At 46.4% G+C, this 19,375-nt stretch overlaps 1 protein-coding gene across 50 annotated transcripts in view; it reads right to left on the minus strand.

Moving 5' to 3' along the window:
* Positions 1 to 19,375, minus strand: part of SCN8A (sodium voltage-gated channel alpha subunit 8) — a 58,372-nt gene that overhangs the window by 37,099 nt on the left and 1,898 nt on the right. For all 50 annotated transcript variants that reach the window (XR_013185862.1, XR_013185877.1, XR_013185873.1 and 47 more), the window contains exons 2-5: positions 11,932 to 12,261; positions 4,344 to 4,463; positions 2,532 to 2,620; positions 1,988 to 2,116 (exon numbers count right to left, since the gene is read on the minus strand). Coding sequence is in view for 2 of the 50 variants with exons in the window: in XM_077192664.1 (XP_077048779.1) it covers positions 1,988 to 2,116; positions 2,532 to 2,620; positions 4,344 to 4,463; positions 11,932 to 12,207 (614 nt within the window). In the remaining 48 variants the exon portion in view is untranslated. The remainder of the gene's footprint in view (positions 1 to 1,987; positions 2,117 to 2,531; positions 2,621 to 4,343; positions 4,464 to 11,931; positions 12,262 to 19,375) is intronic.

A 19,375-nucleotide genomic window follows, 5' to 3' on the forward strand; every position in this document is an offset into this window, starting at 1 on the left:
AATTGTCTGCTTGTAGGAAACAGCTTGTGATTTAAAATGCTTCAGAATTGGCATTGAAGAGAAAGACAGAGACAAAGGTGCAGGGGGAAAGTGTGGTTTAAGTCTCTCTGTTCCTCAGCCAGGCACTTGGTTGGGTACCCATCCTCACCTGGAATCATGGAATGTCCTGGGCTGGAAGGGACCCCAAGGATCATCCAGGGCCGCTCCTGGCCCTGCACAGACACCCCAGCAATCCCACCCTGGGCATCCCTGGCAGCAGCTCCTGGAGCTCTGGCAGCCTCGGGGCTGTGCCCATTGCCTGGGGAGCCTGGGCAGTGCCCAGCACCCTCTGGCAGGACAATCTTTCCCTGATTTCCCTCCCCTGGCAGAGCTGCAGTGGTGCCCTGGTGTCCTGTCCCTGGTCATGGGGGGCAGAGATGGGAGCTGCCCCTGGGGATGAAGCTGCAGCCCCCAATGAGTCTCCCCTCAGTCTCTTCTCCAGCTGAACACACGCAGAGCCCTCAGCCACTCCTCCAGAGCCTCCTGGCCCTGCTTTGGCCCCTCTCCTACAGCTTCAGATGGTTTTCATACCATGGTGCCCCAAACTCCACACAGTCCTAGAGAGAATTTGGAATTTTGAATGTCTACAGAAGACAATTGTAAAAATGCCAATTATTTGAGGAGATTTGGTGACACCACCCTGGGCATCCTTGGCTAGTGGGAAATGTCCCTGCCCATGGGCCCGGATGAGCTTTAAGGTCCCTTCCACCCCAAACCAATCCATGATTCCATGACTGTACCTCCGATCGGGGGTTTCAGGAATATTCGCTTCACTTCATGTTTTTTAAGAAAACATAATCATCTTCTGCTTTGATTAACATCCTTCCATTTAATTAGCATCCTTCATTTTAATTAGCATCCTCCATTTTTAATCCTTTCTGCTTCAATGTCTGCTTGTGAGCCACAGGAAGGTTTGATTCTCTTTTTCCAAGCAGATAAACCCAAGGTACACAGGGGAGAAGAGGCTTAGTGCAAAGTATATATTATATATTATATATTATATATATTTTATATATTATATATATTTTTATATATTATATATTTTATATGTTATTTTATATATTATATTTTATATTTTACCCCAGCTTAGAGAATATTTCCTCTGTGCCGTGTGGGGAGAAACTTGCTATGAAAAAGCAAAGAAGTGCTCAATATTCAAGATTTTTCCTGCTGCAGAAAGGCCTCAAGGGCTTCGAAAAGCTCTTAGTGGGGTTTAAATAATGCCCTTGACACAAAAAGAATTGTACAGAGCCTACAGGCTAAGCCTGGCCTCTGGAAAGGAAAGGGTTACAATCCCCACTGGGGGATTTGGGACATTCCTTGCAGACCAATGCCTTAAAACTGCTGGGATTTGGTAATTTCTGGAGAAATGAAGGGATTGCAAATGGCCAGGTGGGATTTGGTCTGTGTGCACCCACACTGGGCTCTGGGTGTGTTTCCTGATGTGACTCAGACATGCCCATGATCCTCAGCATCAGCCCAATCCAGCCCAAGAGAAGAAAAACGAGGAAGGAAAATCAAATGTCTCCTTTCTGACACTGCAGCTTCATGGGAAAGGGGTTAATCATGGCTTATTAGCAGGTGATTAATGGGTTAATCACAGTCCAGCCTCCAGTCACAGCCCAAGGAAGGAGAGGTAGGGACTGGAATTTGAAGATATTTGGTTCCTATGCTGATCTGGCCCTCGGGTGCATGAACCACTGAAAATCTTGTATTAATCAAGGCAATTTACAGAAAATCCTATTTTTTCTTTGCAGTACCAACCCCACTAACTCCGTGCTGCTGCAGTTTAAAGCTGAAATCCCACCAGGCTAAAACTTTCCTTGGAAAAATCAAGGGGGTTCATTGAAGTTTTCCTTGATTTTTTTTTTTTCCTTTATAAACCTACTCTTTTGCTAAGGCCTTGCTCCCTCCCAGGCACAGAAATCCCTGGAAAAACACAACTTACGCCATCATGATGACGCTGAAATCCAGCCAGTTCCAGGGATCCCTCAGGAAGGTGAAGCCATCTATACAGAAACCTCTGGCAATGATTTTCACGAGTGATTCAAACGTATAAATCCCGGTGAATGTGTACCTGGGAGGAGGAAAATGTCATTTTAGTAAGGGGGAGAAAAAAAAAGGTGAATTGTAAAGACTTTGGTTTAAATAAAAGGCGCCAAAAGATGAAGGGAAAAAATAAAAAACAAAACCCACACAAAACACAAAAACCCAAATCAAAACAAAACAAACAAACAAAAAAAACCTCAAAAAAAAAACCACAGAAAAAACCCAAAAAAACCCCCAAAAATCCAAAAAACAAACCAAACCAAAAATAAAAAGACCCACAAAAAACACAAAGAAGGAAAAAAACCCCAAAACATGGGGAACATGCAAAAAAAAAAAAAAAAAAAAAAAAAGCACGGGGAGGAACAGGGTCCTCAAAGGAACAAACTCAGCATTTTGGGAGGTTCTTACAAACACATATTTGGTAATTAAATGCTTCTACTTACTCCACATTCTTTGACCATTCTGGCGGGTTACTAAAAGTCATGAATACACAGTTGGTCAAAATAGTGCACATAATGATCATGCTAAATACTGTGGGACAGAGTCAAGGAGCAAAGGGACACACAGGGACTCTTTAAATCCCCTCAATTCCCCAAGGGTCACTGACTGGAGGAAAATCCAACATTTCCAGGCTATTCCCTGTGGGCTGCTAATATTTCCCAGCAGTACTGGGAAATAAGATTATTTATATTTTTAATTATATTATATTATTTTATATTATTTTTATTCATATATATATTATATATTTATATTTATATATTTGTATATTTATATATGTATATTTATATATTATATTATTTTATATTTTTATTTATATTTTATGTTAATGTATTGTATTACATAGAATATCTATATACTGTATACACTGTATTATAGATAACATTTATACACTATATACTATTTATAACTACATACTACATATTTTTTTATACTGTATTTATATACTATATAACATAGATACTATATGCTATATAGACTGTATTATATACAATATTTATATACTATATAAATATAAACTATATACACAATGTAAATATAAATATATACAGTATATTTTTATATATTCTATTATATGTACTATTTATATACTACATCACATATATACTACATAATTATATATACATATATAGTTATATTTATGTATATATATACCCATATAACTATATATAATGATAACTATATATACTATATAATATATATGACTACATAAATAGCATTTTGTGTCGCCATTTGGCAAATCTTCTGGGTTATATAAATTTAATATACTTTTAAAATTAGTTTTGTATAAATCAATGTTAATATTTTCTGCTATGCCTCAGCAACTCAATCCAGAGGCCTAAAGGAAACCTTGCCCCCAAATCCATCTATTCAGTAACTCCTGAATTAGGAGCAGAGTGGTGAAATCCAGGTATTTGACTTCCAAAATTATTTCAGGAGACTCAAGCAGACCCCAGAGGCTCCAGCAGCACCTCAGGCTCAGCCTGACAGGAATTCACCCCTCAGCTGCACATCCAGGGGGAGGAAAGGCCACCAGAGCCAAGGAAAACATTCCCGGGTCCACTCTGACAAGATGGAAAAGCTTTTCCTCCATCTGAGATACAGGAAGGGAGATTGTAGAAGCCTCTGAACCATGTGGATGTGATTCCATTTTAGATCCATTTTCTAAAAATAAATAAATAAAGAGGGTGAAGCAGCTCAGAAGTCAATAAAGTGCATTGCTTTTCTCCTAGGAACAGCATCAGGTGGGGCTTCCAAAGCTCCGCAATGGGGCACTCTGGAAGAGCTCTGCCATTAGGAGGATGCTTGAGAGATGCCAAAAGAGCAAGAAATGAGGCAGTGTCTGATTACAGACAAGGTGGCTGTGGTTTGTTCTCCAGATAATCACTCTATTTATTCCTATGTAACATTCCAGCATTTATTTCATTGTAGTTTAATTCAATTTAACCATTTCAGTAGCTTCTAAAGCCTAACTCCTTCACGTGCAGCACAACCTTAAATTACATCTGTTCCAAAACTCATCCACGTGTGTGAACAGGGAAAATAAAGGAGAATTTCCCTTCATTGGATGTGGCTAAAGAACTGCTTTTTCCTCCAGTAAAAATGTGGATTTTTTGCATATTCTGAGGCATTTATATTTGAACTGAGCAAACAACAACAGCTAAGAGATTTTCAATAAATGGAAAAGATTAGCAAAAGACAACAGCTAAGAGATTTTTCAACAAATCCACAAAGGTAATTCAGTGGTAAAAAGGATATGAATGTATCAAAATTTTAATAGCTATTCTTCTAAACAGATTAAAAGGACTTAAAATGTACAAGGCAGGTGTGGCACTAAATCGGAAGAGTGTTTTCCCTCTGTTTAGTACTACAAAGGTCTGCAGAGAAAAAAAGAAAGAGAGAGAAAGAGAGAGAGTTAATGCCGGAAAATCATAGCAGGAATTATACAAAGTAGACAGGATTCCAGGGTAAAAAAAATAGCATTTTCTGTTGGTTATTTTTTTAAAATAATCTCCTTTATGAAGCTCCCATTAGGGTAGAACACACCTGAACATCACAGGCATCACCCACCAGGACACCAGGGGTAATTCTACCCCAAAAATCCATTTAATGTGAGACCCCAGGCAGGGCAGAAGCCAAACCTCCCACCCAAGCCCCTCTCTGCTCTCCCATTATTCCCCATTATTCCTTCCTAAGGACGGGAACCCAGCTCCCCAGAGCCTCAGGAGCAGATCTGGAACAGCCCCTGCCTCCCTCCTGCTGGAATCTGAAACGCAAAGAACTCTTACAATTTGGGGCTTGTAAGCTGAGATTTAAAATTAAACACAAGACTTGATCTGAGACCTTGGAAAAGGCCTTTAAACTGAAGTGTTAGAGGGGAGAGTGTGGGTTTAAAGTAGAGACATGTTAAGCTAAGGAAAGAAAAGTTTGAAGTTTCAGAATTTAGGATGTAGGAAAAAATAGAAGTAGTTACAGAGGTAAAGAAGGAGTTTAGAATATAGCACTATAGGTTTGTGTGTTATAACATGATTGGCTAGGAAAGTTTACACTGCAGTATGGCTCCATAAAATGAAATATTTAAGGACTGGGTCAAAAATAGAAATAAATATCTTTGCTAGCAGTGTTTCATTGGTTAATAACCCTTTAAAAGGTCTTGTAACCAAGGGTCTTGTGACTTCCTGAATTCTGCTGTAACAATGTGAGCTGAGCTCACCCTTCTCACTTATGCAAAAAATAAGAAAATAAACTGCATCACTGAAACAACTCAGAGGTCTTGTCTCAAACTTATTCAAAACTCCCCACAAGTGAATTGCCACACTTCCCAAACAACCACAACAAATCCCTGGAAAGACAGACTGACAGGCAAAGAGGACCAAAATGTCTACAGGTCACCCACCATGCCCAGCACAGCAACCTCACTGCTTTTCCCTACAGAGCTAATGAAAATGTGAGGTTCATTTCTTCATTCAGAGCCTGTGGAAGGAATTTCAGGCCCATTTCTCCATTCAGAACCTGTGGAAGGAATTTCAGGTTCATTTCTCCATTCTGAACCTGTGGAAGGAATTTCAGGCCCATTTCTGCATTCAGAACCTGTGGAAGGAATTTCAGGTCCATTTCTCCATTCAGAACCTGTGGAATGAATTTCAGGTCCATTTCTGCATTCAGAACCTGTGGAAGGAATTTCAGGTTCATTTCTCCATTCTGAACCTGTGGAAGGAATTTCAGGCCCATTTCTGCATTCAGAACCTGTGGAAGGAATTTCAGGCCCATTTCTCCATTCAGAACCTGTGCAATGATCCATGTGGGCATGGGGCAGAATTCTGCTGGTCCATCTCCCTGCAGAGAGCAGCACCAGGAGCATCAGGGGCAAACTGGGTCTGTGGGTGCTTCCCACACCATCCCAACCAGGGGGAACAATGCAATCTGTGTGCACTGGGAAGCCAAAGCCCCTTCCCTGGCCCCATCTATCCCGTTTTTATCCTCCCCAGGATGGCCCCAAAGCACAGCTGGACTCACTCCTGTCTGCAGCCCCCATCTGGCACAGCCCTGAGCTCAGAGCCCAGCCCCAGGGAATCCACCAGGGCTCTCTGCCAGCACAGGCTTCCCCAGGAGGCTCACTCCTAGGAAATTTGTCATGTTCCTCGTCAATGGAACAATGTGTTTGAGCTCGTTTGGTTCAATTAGACCATTGAGCAGTAAATTATTTGCAAAGGAAATCAAAATCAGATTGTGGTTCAGCACAGAGAGAGGAAGGTTTGTTAGCAGAACCACTAATGCATCCCCACCAAAGCACTTTAAAGACAGCCCTGGACAGCTCTTAAATTGCAGCACCAAGAATTAACGACCAGATCACCTTGGCATGGACAAAGCCCCTAAAAGGCCCAAAGTTTTGCAGAATTGCCATTACAGAGTGCTCAGGGGACACCCAATTCTAGGAATCAGCTCTGCCCCCGTCCCTGACACCACAAACTTTCCAGGACCCACATCCCCTTCCTTTTTAAATCTCTTTAGAAAGGATCTCCCAGCTCTCCCACACCTTTTGAGCAATGAACCACCCAGCAGGACCATGCTGGACATTACATGGGGCAAGGGGAGCTGGAAGAAGACAGGAACTTCCCAAACCCCCCAGAGTGCTGAGAGTCCAATCATTCCTTGGAAATCTCAGGGATGGGGACTCCAAACCTCCCTTGGCAGCCCCTTCCAATGCCTGACCACTCTTTCCATGAAGAAATTTAAGTTTCCATCCCATTTCCTATCAAACGTGAACTCCACGTTCTTCCCTCACCTGTTATGCGACTGCACCCAAGGCAGTTCCTCATTTTCTCCCTGTGCTCTGCCCAGATTTCTCCTTTTAGACCACAAAACCTGTTGAATTGCTCCTGCCTGCAAAGGCCATCATCCCTGGGCCTTTCAGCACAGTGAGGTGTCAGAATTCCAATCTGCTCATGGATTACGACAGTTCTGAGATCCACCATTCCCCTGTGTACCCTATAAAATCCAGAGTAAATCTCCACTTGCTCTTGTCAATAGAAAGAAAAGCCCAAAAGCCAAAAAGTGTTTGGCAATTTAAACCCTCTCCCAGTTTTCCATTCTGCTGCTGACACATTAAAACTCCATTTCAAAATGGCTGCAAGCTCTTAAAACATTTTCTGGATCTGGGCCAAGAACATCCTTAAGAGCTTTTAAGATGTGCTGAAGCAAAGCTCAAAACTCAGAGGAAGGTGATACCTGGAAAAAGGTATTTTGCAGTCAGTTTTAGAGATGGTTTTGTCTGGTTGGACTCCCCAAAGCCTCCCTTTGTTGTTAGAGCTGTGAAAAAACTCCATCCTCTTTAGTTTCCATCAAGTTCCTCAGGACTCACCAAAACCTTTTTCACAAAAAGAAGGTTTCATAAAAATCAATCTGCAAAGTGATGACTGTGCTTGGGAGAGCAACAGAACCAACTGGGGGATGGCAAGAATCATTCCAGCTCCAGCAAGATTTAAAACATTCCTGCTTCCTGCAGGTTTGCCACTGAGCAGCTCTGGAATGGCTGAGGAGCGAGGGGGAGTGGGCAGGAGATCTCAGAAGCAAACAGCTTCAGGAACAGCCTCAGAACATATGGGAGCACATTCCTGCAGCAGCGACACCATGAGCAGTGACTTCCTGGTGACACCCTGAGCGAGCCACTGGGGCGCTGGAAAAGGAATTCACAGCAAACCCTGAAGAATTGCAGACACGATCAGTCCTGAGAACAGCCCTGGGCAGAAGGGTTTGAGGTGCCCAAGGAACCCCCAAGGCTGGGCTGAGCCCCTCTGCCCTGCTCAGGTGAGACCTCACCTGCAGAGCTGCCCCAGCCCTGGGAGGATGTGGAGCTGCTGGAGGGAGTCCCTGATTTTTAAGTTTTAAGGACCCCACAATCTGCCTGTGCAAGGAAATCCACTCCCCACCTCCTGGCCAGGAACAACTCTCCACCCTTTCCCCATCAGGAGTGGGCTGCAGTTACTGAGGAGATGGGAACAGATTCCACACTTGGCACTCCCTGATCCCAGCACTGCATGCCTGGAGCACCAACAGCTCCATCCCACTCTGCCTTCCCTCCAACACCTGGACAGGGCTGCAGAACACTCCCTGCCTGCCAGGGAATCCAATCTCCTTTCTTCACTCTTTCCCTTCCACACTCACTTTTCCTGCTCCTCTGAAGCCAATTGGAGAGACAGAGTGGAAGAAAAAACACCATTAAAGCACTCAGGACCTGGGAAAGGCAATGAGACGCTGGAAATAAGAATAAAACTCTGGTTTTTGGGATGCTCCTGACTCTCTCCTCTGTTTTGGTGACTTCACTGAAATGCAAACCCAGGAGTGGTGCCGTGACCTTGCAGAGTCACCAGCTCTCCCTGCAGGCACACGGGCCAAGGCTCCTGAGGCACATTCCAGAGCCAGCCGTGCCTCCTGCAGCTGGGCCCTCACATCCCTGCGATTTTCCTGGGCCAAGGTGACATTCTGGACCCACGGGGCCCGATTCCAAACCTGGCATGTGACTTGACAAAGCTGCAAGTCACTCCCTTGGCACGAAGGCTCTGGAGAGATCCTCAGGTGCTCCTGTGGCAGCCGTAGGTGACCTCGGGCATCCCAGGACCCTCAGTCCTCACCTGTGTGTGTGTGTGGACACTCTTCCTTTTCCCACTGAAATCCATCCACCTAAGCTTATCCACAGCCCCTCAGCTCACAGAATATCCAGGGGCCTTCTGCTGCCTCATCACTGCAGCCTTTGCAGAAAGCAAAGGAGAACCCTCAGCTCATTCTGCAGCAGGGATGGAACTCGAGGGAACTGGAAATGGAGAATTCCAGCCTGGCAAAGGCCACGTCCAGAACAGGGTGAGGAGGTGTTGAGCAGGGATGGGCTGGACCATGAATGGATCACAAGGAAAGAGAGGTGTAGAGGATGGAAAAACCTCCAAAATGGAAATCCTGACTGTAGGAATGGAAAAGGAAGATGGCCCTGATGCCTTAATAAACACTGAAGGATTCAAGGCCATGAGGCTGCTCTGCTCCCAAGGCTGGGCTGCTCACACGGGGTTTTTCCTGAATTTTGTTTGCATGTGTGAACGAGGAAGTTCATGTACCTGCCTTTTGGCTATATGAATTGAAATGGTTTGGGTTTCCATAATAAAAATGGGTAACTATTGCTCCTACCCAGGAACTGGAAAGCCATTACAAGTTGTAAAACAAGAAACCATTAAAAAATTCTTTCTGGTCCTTACACAGAGACAAAAGGGAGCTAAAGCAGCTCCCAAACCTGCTGCCTGTGAGCAAAGGGATTCCAGATTCTCCTCAGAGCCATGATTTACCCCTCACTTCATGACACTCAGGGGTTAGAATGTGTCCAGAGCTGAACTTGATCCTGAAGGTCTTTTCCAACGTCAGGGATCCCGGGATTCTGTGACTCCCATACTGCAAAGCTGAGCAGAGAAAAGAGCAGCACCTTGGACAAAACCATTGCTGGGCTACAAACCCAGGGCTTGTGCCTCCCTGTGCCACGCTTCTGTTTCCAGGTCACACTGTTTCTCCTTTAAATATCACTTTACAGGTGCTGGGAGGTTCAGCTGCTCTGTTAAAATGCAGTTTCAGTTTCCTTAGACAAACCAAGATCACCGTGTCCTCCTGCAGGGAAAAGCAACCAGCTGATTTGTCCCTGTGCACGCTGCAAAAGCAAAGACCTGTGATGCAAAACCTTCTGGAGAAGGGCGGGTGGGGGGGGGAAAAAAAATCTTGGAAAACTTCCCATGATTCAAGCAGATTCGTAATTCCTGATGATTCAGAGAAGGGCCTTTTTTAATGGCCTTAAAAAAAAAATTCTTTGTGGAAAGTCACTGACTATTGGAAGCAGCAAGGAGCACTAAGGCAAGGCCACGCTGAGGTGGACACGACAGGAAGGGAGCAGAGGATTCAGGGAGCAGAGGATTCAGGGAGCAGAGGATTCAGGGTGTGTGGGGAGAGCCAGACCCTGCTGAGGTCAGCAGGGCTGGGAGGGCTCTGGTCCCATCTCCAGAATTTTCTCTGCATCTCAGCCCGCCAAGGATTCCACACGGCGCTCCCAGAGATGTGACAGATGCCTTCAGAGGGGGAATGCAGCTCATTTCTTCCTCTCAAAATGAAAGGGTTATTAATAGCCTCGTGTTGGGAGGCAAAGGCGGAGGGAGACGGATGCAGCAGGAGGGATAAGGGGGTTCCCTGTGCCTCCTTTTGGGGTGGAACGTTGAGAACCAGGGAGCGCTGCCCCCCTCCTTCAGCCAGAAAAAACCACAAATCAGCCCAATTCTCCCACTGCCACCACCCCTCCACCTCACAGACACAGAGAGGCTGCAGCACTCTGGCAGTGGGACCACAGACATTTCCCAACACCTCTGTGGTTGAAAAGTGGGTTGAGAGGCCTTGGGAGTTCTCTTGTGAGGGTGGGGAGGGTGGGCACAGGTGCCCAGAGCAGCTGTGGGTGCCCCTGGATCCCTGGCAGTGCCCAGGGCCAGGCTGGACAGGGCTGGGAGCAGCCTGGGACAGGGAAAGGTGTTCCCTGTGCCTGGCAGGGGTGGCACTGGATGAGCTCTAAGGTCCCTCCCAACCCCAATCCTGCAAGTCCATGACCTGCTCTCATCAGAGCCAGATTGGTTGAATAAAGAGAAAATATTTGTTTAATAAATAAAAGAGTATTCCTGAGGATATTTGTCCCGGTTCAGGGCAAATTTTGGAGCCTAAGCTGCCCTCTTCCCACAGCAGCTCCTGGTAGTGCATTCTCCTGGAGGAGCACATCAGCTGGGCACCACCATGCAGGACACAGATCCCCAAATTTCACAGCCCTGTTCTGACTCAGAACCTGCCCTCAGCACTCTGGACACAAGGATTAATTGACTGATTAATTAATTAAATTAATCAGTGTGAACACAGTAAAGAAGGGTGAGTTACACTCATCACTCCCCACATTCAGCTGATTTCACGTGAATGATGCCCTGCCAGCCTCAGAGTCCCTTCTGAGTGTGGCACAAACGTCTGTCCCAACAAGAACTCTGACCAAACTCTGACCAAACTCTGACCAAACTCATTGGTCACCCATGACACAGATTGCACACGCAGCCAATTCTGAGTCCTGAACAGCCACATCACAGCTCAACCTGCAGCTCCCCCAGAGGCACAGCCGAGCCTCAGCTGAGATGGTGACTGCCTCAGCTGCCTCAATTGGACTTGTATCAAAGAAAGCAATGAAATTAAACACTAAAAACTTCGGTTTTGCCTTCGAATAAAATCAGTGACCGTGTTCCTCATTTCATCACCAGCAGATCTCTCCCCTTCATCCCCAGCAGTTTGTCAACCACTCCCTCATGATACCATTTCTTCGAACACCTCAGCACCCATAAATGCTTCCTGCTACATCACCTTAGACAAATAAAAATTAAGATGAAAGTGAGTTAATTAGTCTCCTTTTTTGCCATGATTCGGTGACCCAGTGCTTCATAACCATCAACTTCAGACTGAATTCCATGTAGGTGATGAAATACACACTGAAACCTTTACTGTTACCTCTCAATTAAATTCTTCTTATTGCCCTGATGGTTAAAATTGGCACATTAGCACTACCTGAACTATTTTTAGTTTCCAGAGCTTGCTCTCCTAACTCCACCCTTAAAGACTGATGTGATAGAGGCAATCATATCACCTCTATTAAACCCCACAGAAAAACATATAAGAAAACAAAGCAACCAAACCATCCCCATCCAAGACTCCCTTCCTTTATCTTCTCTTCAAACCACACCCAAACCTGTAAGCTCCCAAGGAAAAAAAGGCGCTTTAGCAACTCCTTCCTTGCAGACTCACTTTCTGGGTCATATAATAAGGGTCAAAGTCCTCCAGTGGCACAGCAACCAGCCCTTTAGGGATGTCCCCGTAGATGAAAGGCAAATTCTTGCCCGCCTCAAGGTCACTGTTTGGTTTTGGTTTGCTGTCTTCATCGTCGTCCCGGTGGCTGCTGTCCTGCTTGGAGCGCTGCTTCTTCTTCAGCTCCGCGATGTGTTTCTCGATGTTGGCCAGGGACTCCGGAGTGAAGGGTTTAAAACTCTCGGGGCCTGGTGGTGCGAGCAGCCGCGCTGCCATCTTTTCATCCTGCAGCAGCTTCTTTAGAGATGTTGCACCCCGGGCAGGTCAGCTCTGCGGGCAGAAAACACGGGCACCAGGTGAGAACAGCACGGGCAGAGGCATGGGGAGCCCCGCTCGTCACAGCCCCATGGAGGAGATGCCTTGGAACAGAGCTAGATGAAGAATAAAGCAGGAATTTATTACTCAAAAGGCCTCTACAGGATCCCCTCTGGGCAGCACAAGAGCCTGGCCAGGGCTATGCCCAAGATGGCTCATTGGCTCTTGGCTCACTGTCCACCCAGGACGGACTCAGAGTCACGAGATTTCATACAATTAAAAACTTTTATTTGTACTTTTCAGGCCCTGAAGCTGTAGGTGACGCCTTGAGAGGTTCCTGGAACAGAGCTAGACACAGTTAAAGAATAAATTATGGATTTATTAAAAGGATCTCCTCAATGGATCCACCTTGGGCAGCACAAGAGCCTGGCCGTGACTCCACCCAAGATGGACACCAGTTTCTACACTTTAATAAGTTTTGGTCCATTTCTATATTGGGTTAATTGTCCAGTTCTAGCTCCAGGTTATGCAGTCCCATCCTCACAGATTCTCTCTTTAATTCCCTGTTGTTTACACTTTTTGGGCCTGAAGCTGCAGCTCTGTCCTTGGTCCTGGGGCTGGAAAAGGACTGCTCTGTCTGAACTGTGAGGAGAACTGGCTAAAACACTTCATATGAAGTTCAGAGCTCTGTACCAATGCAGTACAGAGTCTGGAAAATATGAAAGGTAAAACTGAAGGCCTCAGGGTGAGGAGCAGAGCTGCTGGTTTCATCCCCAAAATGAGCTCCAGGCACGTGCACACCACAGCTGGATGAACCCTCCTGCCACTGCCCAAGGTGCCACTTCAACGAGTCCTACAAGCAAGAAGCAACTTGTAGGATCTCCCCCAGCCCCACTGGTGGCCCCCCCAACTTGGGCTCTCCTGAACACAAACTATTCTGGAAAAAGCCCTCAGAAAAGCAACTTCATGCTCACAGCAGAGCTGGGAGGAAGTTGGTTCCCCCGAATGCAGCCGCCCACCAGAGCTCTGCAGCTCTGCTCCTCGTGCCAGCTCCAGAACCAGCAGCAGGGACACCAGGAATACCCTGCACTTCTGAGCTGCTGCTACCTCGGCAGCCTGCTCTCACTCCAGAAGAGGCCAAGGGAGAGAGGGATGACAGAAACCCTGCACTGATGCAACAGCACTGCAGTGCTGCAGGCTGGAAGAGAACCCAGCCCCGGCACGGTGCTCAGGGAGGGACCCAAACACCAAATCCAAGAGGAAAGGCACAAAACCCGTGAGGATATGGCACAAAACCCGTGAGGATATGGCACAAAAACCATGAGGATATGGCACAAAAACCTGTGAGGATATGGCACAAAAACCCATGAGGATATGGCACAAAAACCCATGAGGATATGGCACAAAAACCCGTGAGGATATGGCACAAAAACTGTGAGGATGTGGCACAAAAACCCGTGAGGATGTGGCACAAAACCCATGAGGATATGGCACAAAAACCCATGAGAATATGGCACAAAAACCCATGAGGATATGGCACAAAAACCATGAGGATATGGCACAAAAACCTGTGAGGATATGGCACAAAAACTGTGAGGATGTGGCACAAAAACCCGTGAGGATGTGGCACAAAACCCATGAGGATATGGCACAAAAACCCATGAGAATATGGCACAAAAACCCATGAGGATATGGCAGAAAAACCATGAGGATATGGCACAAAAACTGTGAGGATGTGGCACAAAAACCTGTGAGGATATGGCACAAAACCCATGAGGATATGGCACAGAAACCATGAGGATATGGCACAAAAACTGTGAGGATGTGGCACAGAATGAATCTCAGAGCTGCCTGGGATAGGGTCCCTCAAGCAAGGAAAAAGATAAGCAGTAAGGTCAGATCTTTTAAAGCAACACAAACACAGCATACAAATAAATATTAAAGATCTGGAGACAAAAATGACTTTCAGATTCCTTGGAAACTGTGACACGGGGTTGAACTGTTAAAATTCAGCTATTTCAGCATGAGGTCAAGCACCCCCAGCCTGCCCAGGCCATGAGGATGGTGCTGGATTCACGTGGGAGGAGCTCAGGGAAGCTGAACTCAACTCTCTGGAGCGCAGTGGGCTTCAGGAACAAATAAAAACCCAATAAATAACAGAGTCCTTGGGAAGAATACCTGGAGGTGCCAGCCCTCAGCACGGCATTTCCAAAGCTGGAACAGCCAGTACAAACCATCGAGAGGGATCTCAGGTTATCCCTTGCAACTGCTGTGACACAACCTCCACACCCTGATCCTCACATCAATCTGAAATACACACCTAGGGCTCAAATGCTGTCTCCAGCTCAGTTTTTATTTGGAGATCCAAAAAATCCTGGAGTACAGATCTCCCTCCTTATGTAATTCCAGAGTGCCAGGATTCTCTTCCTATAAACCTGACTGGGTATTTCTGGAGCAATAATAGTAAAGACTCAAAAAAGATGGCAAGAAGGGGAGAGAAGGGCCAGTATCTTGGTCACAATATCTCTGAGACATCACCAAATGGCCTGCTGATATTAAGGAAAATTAATTTATTCTATTCTTGCAGCATTTGCATGCATTTAATTACCAAATTTCCCACATACTGTGAAACTATAGAGCAGCATTGGGGATGTGGTCTAATTGAATGGCACAGATAAATATGTAAGGCCTGAATTTAGAAACCAAAGTAGCTCAGGGACACAGCATAAAAAAGGGAATAAATGAAGGCATGAAGGAATTTGTGCAAAATTACACAACCCACAACTGGAGGCACCGACTCAGCTGACTGCCCATTTAAAGGGAAAAACACAACCAAACCCAACAAACCAACAGCACTCCCCAAATCTGGTTCACAGCTGCACATGGCAGCAGCTTCTCCACATTTTGGCATTCTGGAATTACTTACAGGGCTGCTCCTTGTGTAGCATCAACACACAACAGGGACCTGAGGGTCTCTCTCCTTGGGATGGTCTTGCCTGTCCTGACTTCATCTGTTTTCCCAATAAATGATCCCCCATTAAGGTAATGGGCAAAGTAAGATGTGTGGCTCCACCTCATCTTCATCAAGGAGAAGTAGGAGAGCCTGGTAAAGCTTCTGGAAGCTAAAAACCTTGTAAATGTTATTTTCCAACCAGGAATGGTCCTGCTGGGATTGGTGGATATATCCCAGCATTTATTTTGGCCCTTCCCACACCAGGTTTTTCAACCTGTTACCAAGAGAAAGGTTCTGAAAATTGTGACACGGTTTTTTTCCAGTTTTACCCACGGAGAACTGCACTGGGAACGGCACCACGCTGCCAAAAGCAGCAGTGCCAGAGACTCAGCACGCAGGGGAGCTGCACTAGAGGTGACTGGGTTAGGGATCCATGGATCCCTGCACTGGGGGTGACACTGCACTGCTGCTCCCAGCCACTGCCAGGGAGCCAGGAACTCATCCTGGGAGCTGGGATCTGGGGCCACACAACACACACACTGCTCAAAGGCCAAAGATTTTCCACCAGAAACTGCTGCACTGAGGTGCCCAATTGCTAAGACTTACTTATTTTTTTCTAAATGTTCCCAGCAGTCCATTTACTGCTACATTATGAAATATTCCAATAAATTATTCAAGCTGATCATCAAAATAAATTAAAAAACACTTTTGAGGCAATTTCCTTGCTTTAATACACTTCTTCCTTTATTAATTACCAAGAGTCAGCCATTCACAGTGTGTCTTTGAGGCAGAGAGAACCTTCTGTGTGAATTTTTATAGAACCCACATGGACACAGGTGCCTCTTGATTCCAACATGAGGATTGAGGCAGGAAGGAAAACGTGGTGTAGATGAACAGCACCCTGAAATCCTGCTGCAGGAGAGCCTAAAAGGCTCCAAGCAAACCCAAAATATCCACCCATGGGGAAATCCATGGCTGGAAGTGGCTTTCAGCCTCCAATCCCCACCTGCAGTGAGTCCTGTGTCCAGAACAGGCCAAGTTTATCAATGGGAAGGGTCAGTGTTGTGACCAGCAGCAGTGAAGGAGGGACCTTTCCTTGAGGAAAGCTCTCATGGCACATTTGATGCGACAAAGTGGAAGAAAAAGGAAATATTTCCACTCCCAAGCAGCATTTTTTGCTTGGTGCTGGGTGTTTCCCCACCCTGTGTAAAACCTCGTGGGAGTTCCCAGTGCTTGGCTCAACAGGAGAGGTCAAGGGCAGGGAAATGCTCATGGTATTGAAATGGCCACGAAAGGCCTGAACTTGGACACACACACACCTCTAAGAGTAAAAAAAATGAACAGAAATGTACAGAGGGAAGAGAAGAAGCAACCAACAGCAACAGAAAAATATCAGAATCATCGAATGGTTGAGTGGTTTGGGTTTGAAGGGACCTTAAAGCTCATTCTGTTCCCCCTCCTGCCATGGGCAGGGGCACCTTCTACCACCCCAGGCTGCTCCAAGCCCTGTCTAACCTGGCCACACAGAAAACATTGTTAATTAACAACACTTTAATGAAGAGTGACTAAAGACCGATTCCTGCAGGGTCCTCCCTCCCTCCCAGCAGCTGGGTGCCCTCAGTAACATCCCTCAGTAAGTTACAAGAATCAGAACTAGTTAATCCTAGTTAATTAGTTCATCCCCAACTCCCTATTCTGTCCTTACTCCAGGCCAACCTGTGGTTATCTCCAAGCTCACACAGAACTTGGAGGTTCACAAACCAAACAACCTGAAGCGCTTCAACTTCCCCCTTTTAAATTCCAACTTCTGAACAAAGAACTGCTCAAAATAGCTTTTGTGCAAGAGTTCAGCCACTAACCCAAACTTAATTCCTTGTTCGGTTCATTCAGCCCATCCATGACCCATAAAACAGGAGTCAGGGAATGGTTATTTTACACTGTAATTTTGGGGGGATTAATTCCTTGTTGTGGAGCACTCAGATGGTTTGAGTACAAAGGGGGCAAATATGAAAGGGGGGGAGAATAAACAGCTCCCTTCTAGTGCTCTGTTAAAAATTCCTGTGTGCTGGAACACAACCCAGCTTTCCCTGTGGAGGGACACTTTTCTCCCCTCCTCATCACCCCCTGAATATCTGGTCAGACAAACACCTCCCTCCACTCCTGTCAGCTATTCCTGGCTGTCTTGACATCACCATCCTGCCACCGATTCCACTCAACAGGCCAGAAACTGGGAACGCCACTGGAATGGCCACATTTGCCATCCAACCTCCTGTTTCCAGGGCATTTTCCCACCTGGGTGTCAGAGACCTTACACTGAGGAGGCTCAGCCTGGGGAAAATCCCCCCTGAGCCTCCCCTGCTCACTCCCCACCACTCACTGCTCCCCTCTCCAGCAATCAAAGGTTTATTTCCACAACTTTAGGACCACCTGTGTAGCTATTCCTGTAACTTCACCACCACTAGCTGGACAATTCAGCAGTGTTAGGCAGTACTCAACAAACATTCCTCCCCAAATCACCTCTCAGTAGAGTTCATGACAAACTCCTCTCACTTTCTGGCTGGGGCAGAATACCAGAAGCATGGAATGGGACTGACTTTCAGAGGGCAGCAAGATCTCTGAATTTTGAAATGGCTCTGTTCAGGAAGGAGCAAAGTCCCAGCTTTGGCTGCTCATTCTCCTCAAAATCTCCCATTTTCTGGCGTGCTCCACTAGGCAGGAATAACAGTTACAGGACAAGGCTGAGGCAAGGGGAAGGCAGAAGTTGCTCTAAATTTGGCACAGCATTTCAAGCCAGAATCCCAGAATCAGTGAGGCTGGAAAAGCCCTCCAAGTTCATCAAGTCCATCCTGTGAGCAATGCCCACCTTGCCACCCAGCCCAGAGCACTCAGTGCCATGTCCAGTCATTCTCTGCACACCTCCAGGGATGGGGACCCCACCAATCTCTGGACAGCCCCTTCCAATGCCTGACCACTCCTTCTGTGGAGAAATCCCTCCTGAAAAGGAGAGACTTTTGCCTAAGCCAGGAGAACATGTGAAGTGTTAAAAGCCAGGCTGGAAGCCGAGCTCATGTCAGGGAGGTTTTGTAATACACTCCTGCAGCAGGAAGCCACTTCTCCCTACTTGTATTCTCCAGCTCTGCACAGCAATGGGATAACGAGGCACAAGAGGGGCAGTCCAAGCACTCCTGGACCCCACCAGATTCCAGCCAATGTCCCAAAAGGACCAGCTCTCCACCCCACCATCACCAACACGAGCCACCACGTGCCTTTCCTCTCTGTGATTCCTGAAATTGCTCCCCTGTGCTTGCTCCCAACGCGTTTTGTTGTTTCACTGCTCCAGCTCTAACCCAGCCCATGGCTCTGAACTCAACAGTAAATTATTGATCCAGTATCTGTCGATGTCAATGGAGTTGCAGCAGCCTGGGGAAGGCGATCGATGCTGAAGGGCCACCATGTGACAGCAGGAGCCCATGGGGCCACACAGCCTCAGGGCCACCTCTGAGCCATTGAAAAACAGCAACTCTCCACCCACCAGGAAACCCAGACCAGGTCATTCTAATGAAAAACACACTTGGGCAGCCCCACCACCAAGCACAGTCACGGCACCAAACGGGAGAAGATGATCCTGTGATTTATGGTTTGAAGCTACTTCATTTCCATTCAATGCTGACTTTGTTTCTGCTTTATTTAACAGAATGAAGGCACAGCCATGCTCCATTTCCTGAGGCACGTGATCGTTCACCCTCTTGCCTATTAGAAACCTCCTCCCACCAAATAGCCACAGGAATATAATTGTTCCACTGAGCAGTACAGTATCTATACCATGATCTACATCTAAGCCATACATACAAGCTTATATAACTGATTAAATTATCTGTGATGGCTCCAGGTCCTCCACCCTGAGCGAACAACACTGCAGAAGCACCCAAACACGTTAAAATGATCAAAGAAACCGTTGGGCACGTTGTTAGTTCTATATAAAACGCCAAAGTGAAGAACAGGGACTTTCTAGCCACACAAAGGGTGGAAAACCCTGCACGGGGGCTCTGGAAGGCCTTAGGACAGACCCAGCAGGGAAAGGTCCCAAGGGAGTGCAGGGGCTCGTTACCCTTAACGGCACCGAGTCCCCACGCCCAGGGCTATGCAGAGATCCTGAACAGCTTCACCAACTTTACT

This window comes from Agelaius phoeniceus, chromosome 35, assembly GCF_051311805.1.
Source record: "Agelaius phoeniceus isolate bAgePho1 chromosome 35, bAgePho1.hap1, whole genome shotgun sequence".
Lineage (NCBI taxonomy): Eukaryota > Metazoa > Chordata > Aves > Passeriformes > Icteridae > Agelaius > Agelaius phoeniceus.